This window comes from Bidens hawaiensis, unplaced genomic scaffold, assembly GCF_021521415.1.
Source record: "Bidens hawaiensis isolate Kalapana, Puna unplaced genomic scaffold, B.hawaiensis_p1.1 tig00020515_1, whole genome shotgun sequence".
Classification (NCBI taxonomy): Eukaryota; Viridiplantae; Streptophyta; class Magnoliopsida; order Asterales; family Asteraceae; genus Bidens; species Bidens hawaiensis.
The window spans coordinates 56,080-64,320 of record NW_027493134.1 but is presented as its reverse complement, the minus strand read 5'-3'; the positions used below and the strand labels follow the sequence as shown (position 1 = coordinate 64,320).

The window sequence follows — 8,241 nt, the reverse complement described above, 5'->3', positions numbered from 1 at the left end:
TGTTCTTGATGTTGTGTTCTAAATATGGATTAATATTTGGTGTTGTGTTTTAAAACACTGTAATACAGATTACGATGTGTTTTTGGTGTTGTATTTTAATTTTGTTTCCATACATAATACAACACACTAGACAATTATGCCCTTAGAGTGTTATAAAACAAGTATTAAAATAAAACACACTTTCCATCTAGACCATCAGATCACTAAATCTAACGCACCAGATTACTTCTTACACTTTTTAGACACACTTCACTTCTTATTATAACTCCACCCTACACACACACACACACACACACACACACACTTAACATTACGTTTTCAACACATACGTTGCCACTTTTACCTCTAGGTATGTTTCGCGACTTCTCCCTGAATTCCCTCGTACAAGTAAATCTGTTATTACGTTCTAGACCATAATAATGCACTTGCCCTTCGAGTTCATCCCAATATCCATCAGTATATATCATTACTTATTATTTATTTTCCCAGAGATAATCGAGCCTACGGTTATATTTTAGAAATCCTAAGGGATAACCTAATCCTTTAAAACCAATGGCTTTGATACCAACTTCTATCACACCCTGTTTAGCAATTTGCAAAAGCATAAAACGGTAATGTAATAGACACCTATGGTATCAACCACATTGTTTATAAAGAAACATTACTAACTAATATACAATATATTACATTGTTCTAACTTTGTTTACAAACTAGGTGATACAAATCAAAGCCAGTCCATTAGCTGCTTCACTCCTTAGTAGTACATTTGCATCTATTCACATAGCCTCGATCACAATCCAAACAAGTAGCACATAAGCAATCTAATCCGATTTTCTATACACCTGAAAAGCATGTTCAAACGGGTCAACTACGAATAGTTGGTAAGTTTCGCAAGTTTCAACGAAATCAGTTATGCGTACCACAATGATCATAGTTTGTATGTATGCGCATATGTCTGTATGTACGTTTGTATGTTTGTATGTACATATGTACGTTTGTATATACATATGTATGTTCGTATGTTTATGATGTAATTATGTTAAGCTAAAGTGAAACTTTGACTTTTTGTTCGTCATTGTGTCTTCTAAGTTGACGGAGAAACAAAAGTCAAAGTTGTTGAATGTTTTGAAGGTACATAAGGGGGCGATTGCGTGGAGACTTTCCGACATTCAAGGTATTAGCCCCGCTTATTGTAAGAACCAAATTCTAATGGAGGATAAATACAAACCAGTGGTGCAACCTAAAAGGCGTCTTAATTCAAATATGCAGGAATTTGTAAAGAAAGAGGTGTTGAAGTTGATGGATGTCGGGTTGATCTATCCGATTTCTGGTTCTCCATGGATGAGCCTGACCCAAGTTGTCCCGAAGAAAGGAGGTATGACAGTGGTTATGAATGAGAAGAATGAGCTTATCTCTTCACGTACGGTTACCGGTTGGCGTGTGTGTATTGATTATCGGAGGATGAATGACGTCACTCAGAAGGACCATTTTCTGTTGCCGTTTATTGATTAAATGCTGGAGCATCTTGCAGGTCAGCAGCTTATTGTTTTCTTGACGGTTTTTCGGGTTATTTTCATATTCCCATTGAACCGGAAGATCTAGAGAAGACGACTTGCGTATGTCCGTATGGCACGTTTGCGTACTGTCGCATACCATTTGGATTATGTAACGCTCCGGCTACTTTTCAATGTTGTATTGTGGCCATTTTTCAGGATATGATAGAGACGTCCAAGGAGGTGTTTGTGGACGATTTTTCGGTTTACGGTGATTCTTTTGATCATTATTTGACTAATCTTGAGAATATTTTCAAAAGGTGTGTTGAAAACTAAATTATTGTTGAATTGAGAAAAGTGCCATTTTAGGGTGACAGAAAGGATTGTGTTGGGTCACAAGATCTGGAGAGATGGTATAGAGGTGGATCAGGCGAAGATTAACACTATCAGCAGACTTCCTCTGCCAACGAATGTTGAGGCAATTAGGAGTTTTCTCGGTCATGCGGGATTTTATCGGCAGTTCATCAACGAATGTTAAGGAAATTAGGAGAAAGACGTCCCGTTCATTTTTTATGAAGAGTGTTTGAAGGCGTTCAAGTATTTGAAAGAGAAACTCGTGAGTGCTCCTATTCTTTGTTCACCCGACTGGAGCTTGCCGTTTGAGCTCTTGTGTGATGCTAGCGATTATGTGGTTGGAGCGGTTTTGGGGCAAAGGCGAGATAAACATTTTCATCCTATTTATTATGTTAGCAAGACGTTGAATGATGCACAACAGAACTACATCACCACCAAGAAAGAACTCTTAGCCGTTGTTTTTGCATTTGACAAGTTCCACTCGAATTTTGTGCTTTCAAAGACCACCGTTTTTATCGATCATTCCGTGTTGCATTTTCTCTTTCAGAAGAAAGACGCCAAGCTCGTCTCATACAGTGGATTCTTTTACTTTCCGAGTTTGACATAGAGATCAAAGATAAGAGGGGTGCGGAGAATGTAGAGACTGATCATCTCTCCCGTTTAAAAGATCCAAAGAGAGAAGAGTTGCGAGAAGAGAAAATTAAAGATACATTGCATCACAAGTCAATCGATTTTGTTGCGGCTGAAAAGCAAGGTATGCTATGGTTCACTGATTTTGCTAATTATTTGGCTAATGGTGTTGCGTTGAAGGGTGACTAAGCAACAAAAGAAGAAGTTTTTCCGGGATGTTAACAGGTATGTGTGGGGTGATCTACGCTTGTTCAAGATTGGTGGTGATCGGATTCTTAGGAGGTGTGTGACGAGGGAGAAAAAGGGTTAGATATTCTCAAACATGTTCATGAAGGTTTGATAGGAGGTCATCATGGTGCGCATGCTACGGCTCAAAAGGTATTTGATTGCGGTTTTTATTGGCCGACAGTGGTGAAAGATGCAGTGGAGTTTGTGAAGATGTGTGATGCATGCCAAAGAACCGGTAATATTTCTTTCACGAATGAGATGCCTCAAAATCCCATACAAACTCTTGAAATATTTGATGTTTGGGGCATCGAATTCATGGGACCGTTTCCCACAACTAATGGTAAAAAGTATATTTTGGTAGCGATTGATTATGTGTCGAAGTGGGTGGAAGCCCAAGCGTTGGCTACTAATGATGCACGGGTTGTTGTGAAGTTCCTCAAGAAGTTGTTTACTCGTTTCGGTACTCCGAGAGCTATTATTAGTGTTCGGGGCACCCACTTTTGTAACACCGTCATGCATAAAGCGTTGGCTCATTATGGGTTTACTCATCGTATCTCTACCGCGTAGTACCCTTAAACGAATGGTCAAGTCAAAAATTCAAATCATGGGGTGAATAGGATTTTGAAGAAAACGGGTGGGGGTAAGTCGGAAGGATTGGTCGAAGAAGCTAGATGATGCGTTGTGGGGGTTTCAAACAGCGTATAAGACTTTGTTGGGTACTACATCGTTTATGCTTATGTATGGTAAGTCTTGTCATCTTCCCGTCGAGTTGGGACGCCGTACATTTTGGGCGTTGAACACGGTTAATGTCGATTTTACCAAAGCTTCTAGGAAGAGATATTTTCAAATCCATAAATTGGAAGAGCTTCATGATGCGGCATATTCTCGATTGTTGAACATCAAAGAGAAGATGAAAGTTTTACATGATCGACGTTTGAAGGGAGGTAAAGAGTTTAAGAAAGGTGATAAGGTTTTTTTATTTAACTCTCGCTTGAAGTTGTTTGTAGGTAAACTGAGATCAAAGTGGACGGACTTGGTGAAAGAAGTTTTTCCATATGGAGTTATGGAGCTCGAGAATCTGGATAATGGAACGCCTAGGAAGGTTAACGGTCATCGCTTAAAGTATTATCTTAGAGAGCCAGAGGAATTGATCGAGATGGAGGAAACTCCTCTCGATCAATCGCATTAAAACGTCACACGAGGTTATTGAGTGAAAATTCAAGTGTAGAGTTTGCATAGTTATCCCATTTTTATTTTTGAGTCTTGTCGAGTCACTAACGTAGTTTTTTGTAGTTTTTCTTTGTGATTTTAAGTTTTGTAGCTTTGTAGAAAGATTGTGTGAGCTAGAATATGGATCCCTAGAAGCAGTATAATGAAAAAGACAAGTGTGGGGATGGAGCAGCTGAGCTGTATACTTTGTGTTTATTATTTGCTGCAATTCATGTTTTATTTTTCTGATTGGTTGGTGAGATACTTTAAATGTATAATATTTATCAAATGGTTGATTTGATAAGATAAATTTTTAGATATGATTTGTTATATATTTGCTGCTTCCGTTCATGAGTGAGAGAAGGATGTATTGTGCGCTGAGCACGTTCGGAGTTGGAGGGCAGCTATGGAAGAAGACTTTAGTATTAAATTTCATTCGCATATTACCACCTAAGTCTTTTCCATTATCTAGCTTGTTTATTTTTTATTATTTTTTTAGGGTTGTTCGTTTTTTTTTTGTAGTCCAACTTTATTTTTCTTTTTCGTCCTTATCCTTGCATTGAGGACAATGCAAAATTCAAGTATGGGGATAGCATATTTGAGTCGTAGTTAAAATTGTGGTTATATTAAAAAAATACTTAAAATGCTTTGAAAAATATCTTTTAAAATATGGTTTTTGTGCGTTTAAATGGGAGATGATGATACTTATCGGGAATCGATTTTTCAAACTACTAATAATAAGATATAATATAAAGAAAATGTAATTAACTTGGGGGTGTCTATAGGCTCAGCCTTAAGAATGAAAGGGCGGTTTGATAAGTTGGTTTACAATGATAATATGATTTTAGTGGGAAACATGTTAAGTTTGTGAAAAATACGAGATGAAAGGTCGGGCCATACTTAAGCTTCATTTTTAGTTTGATTGTAGAAAATTATAAATTTTATAAAAATCTGAATACGTTATTATACGATGGTTGGGTAGTTTTAACGATATTAAACGATGGTTGGGTAGGTTTAAATTTTATAGAAATCTGAATACCTTAAATCTTGTATTGATGTGATGCCTCGGGTTCGGAGACCACGGGTCGTTTTACTGTTTGTCATCTGGGTATCTTCGGATATTTAAAATAAATAACAGCTTTTAAGCATAAAACCCGCAGTTTACTGCTAATCATACTCACTTACATCAATTACAGTGAAGTAAAATTTTGATGATCCAGTGATCATCCTGTTGTTAGTCATACGTGGTCCTCTTAATTACGTCCCATACCATCAAGAACAGCATCAACTAGAGACCCGACGTATGTAAACCGACAGATGGGAAACTTGTAAAACCACGGGTGCTAATGGTTCTGTGGTGTTGCTGGATAATAGGGGTATATCATGTAGTGGGGAACACTAGCTAGTTAGTTGAATAATTAAACCTAAATCGTATCTAATGGCTGCTTGCTATACTTTGATGCTTAAACTTAGGTGGATAAACAATATCCTTGATCGTCTTAGCTATTCATGAAAAATGAGTGCAACAAAAAGTTTTGATATGCTAATCATGAGGTTTAAGTCAAGTTGAGGTGGATTGGTCCGATAAAATCTAAAATAAAACGGATCTTGACTGTAGGTTCCACTAGATTATATAAAAGCAATAAAAATGGTTGGATCTTACTTGTCCCGGTAAAGACAAAGGCATGGGATTAAGTGGACAACAATATCGGTGATCGCGGTTTTTGCGTTTTTCTCAACTTTAAGTTAACCTATATGTTTTTAAGACCGTATTTTCCCGATTTTGATCCCATTGCCACTAAACTTTTTCAAGGACGAAAAAAAAGATAAGTGTGGGGATATTTGATATAATGCTAAACATATATAATTCCCGTGTATATTTCATATAATATTTTATTAGTTTTTTCTTGGTTTTGTGTAGAATTTGTATACTACTAACATATTTGTATAATGTAGATTCCAGAACTTGATCGTGGTTAAAAAGGGCGAAAACGAGCTAAAATGAGCCAAAACGGAGAACCGGAGGGATCAGAAACGAACCGGAACGCACCAGGATTGAACCGGACCAGGCCGACCTAGCTCCCACCCCCTAGCACGTCGTGCAGCGCGGCCATGATGACAAGAGCTAGTTGCGCGGCGCCTAGATCCCGTTTTCCAGAATATTATATGAATTTTCATTTTTTGGGACTTGAACATTATATAAGCACCCCTAAACTTAACCCTAAGTATACCCTACAAACCCGAGACAAATTTGGTGTTTCTCGAAGCTTAGGACTGCTACTTTTGACGGGTTTGAAAGCTAGGAATCAGCCGGTAAAGTGCTCATTGTTCGAACACGAAGGTCACGGGTTTTATCATCTATTTTCTTTCGTTTTCATTTATTTTCACCATGAATTCCTTTAAGTTTGTTTTGCTTGATTTTACGATGTTTGGCTAAACTTCATAGACTATCTAGGTGTGATGAACCTTTGTTGACATTTGATATTGACTTGGGATTTGTTTAACGTTATGGTTTTATGAACTAGTAAAAGGTTTAATTATATTGAGTTGATGTATATGTGTGCTTAGGATTGTTTGATGAGTTTTATTATTCCATAGTTGCCTTGGTGATTGTTTATCATATAATAGGTTGTTATTTGGTCATCTACTATGTGTTTTTGACTTGTTATGATTGAGTTGCAATAAGATCATAGGAAAGATATTTATTAATCAAATAAACATAAGTGTCCTGCTAATCTAAATAGCTGTAAGGTGCTAGATTATTGATAGGTCTTTGTTGATCAAACTTGCTAGATTTAGTTCTTCTTAAGGAGTCCGTTTAGGTTTGATTGGTTAATTTTGTCTATCGAGTCAATTAAATATATTAAACCGCCTTTGATTTCCATGTTGTAAGGTAGGATTTTATTATAAAGGAAATTGTTCATAATCAATTAGGTGACCGTAAGGAAACTTGATATTTAAAACTGCTGCGCGTTAAAACTTATTAGAAACCCATAGGTGTCTTCTTGAGAAGGGTCAGGGTTCCTGTTCGGGTTTTCTTTTAAGTGTCTATTTTACGATCCCAGTTCCATAACAAAATATTTTCTCGGTTAATTGATAACTAAAACTTAGGGGATTCTAGCCTAGGTAGTTTTTCATTATCATCTGATTAAAGTCAATTAAATTGTCTTTCGTTTAAATTACCTGTTTTTCTTAATTAGTTTTTAATAATAGTTTAATTTTAGTGTTTTAAATAAATTCCCCCCAAAACAAATAAACAAATAGTTGTGTCAGTCAGTCGAGTCTAATTAACTAGTTAACGTAATTTAAAGAGTTTCGTGGGTTCGATATCTAGACTTACTTAGCTGTACTAGAGTTGACCGTTTCACTTGCGGTTAGTTGTTTTAGTTAAGTTTAAGAGCCTAGAACTATTACTTAGTGTCAAGATTAACATAAATTTAGGTTATAATTTTATAACTACTTTTAGCATATTAGATAGGTTGACATGGATGAGATCTCTTTGCTAAATGTTGAAGCTAGCTACCCGAGCGTTTGAAGATTGGCATTGCACTTTAAGAAACCTTTTTGTTTTATATTTGAACCTTGTTTAGGTGGTTTGGATTTATTTTAAATTTAATATATTTTCGTTGCACGCTTTTAAGACCGATTAAAATTTTCTTTAAATTAACTATGCAATGAATGACCAATTGTGAGGTATACGGGTTTTGAGGCGTAGGCGATAACATGATTAACAACATAATTTACCTCATATATGGAAAAAGATCATGCAACTCTAGTCATGAACACTTATACGTTATATGATAAAACTTAAAAACATGGAAAACATAGTAAACTGTAGGAAAAATACAAAATGCATACGTATATATATTTTTTTACGTTAAACAAGACTACAGATTATCAAAAATAACCATGCAACACTAGTTTGTTTCTATCATATAATTTTATAATAATAACAAAAAGAAACTTATATTTAAAGCTATCTTGACTCATCTAATTATGAGAAATATACCGATAATAAGAAAAAAATTAATTACAATACTACTCTTAGCTAATTAATTCTTACAGTAAATATTGTTCTATTTACTTACAGATATGTTGATTAAAGTGATCTAGTGATTAAGATATCTTCTTATATTTCTCGTATTAAGATCAATTCTTACATGAAATTAATCATATTTTCATATAGACAATATTTTTTATATATTAACATAGTTTATGTTATTAGTCATGATTGAAGAAGTCGTGAGGCGCTGTCAAGTCAATCAACTAGGGAGTTGCAAGTATTTGGAAAATATTCGCCAAGTACTCGGTTTAGAAGGAGTGTACT

The 8,241-nt window shown here is 35.7% G+C and overlaps 1 protein-coding gene across 1 annotated transcript; it reads left to right on the top strand.

Moving 5' to 3' along the window:
- The first annotated feature begins 3,441 nt into the window (after positions 1 to 3,441).
- Positions 3,442 to 3,894, top strand: LOC143560938 (uncharacterized). Its single transcript, XM_077049124.1, has 2 exons — positions 3,442 to 3,649; positions 3,713 to 3,894. The coding sequence occupies exons 1-2, from the start codon at positions 3,442 to 3,444 to the stop codon at positions 3,892 to 3,894; spliced, it is 390 nt and encodes a 129-aa protein (XP_076905239.1).
- Positions 3,895 to 8,241: the final 4,347 nt, after the last annotated feature.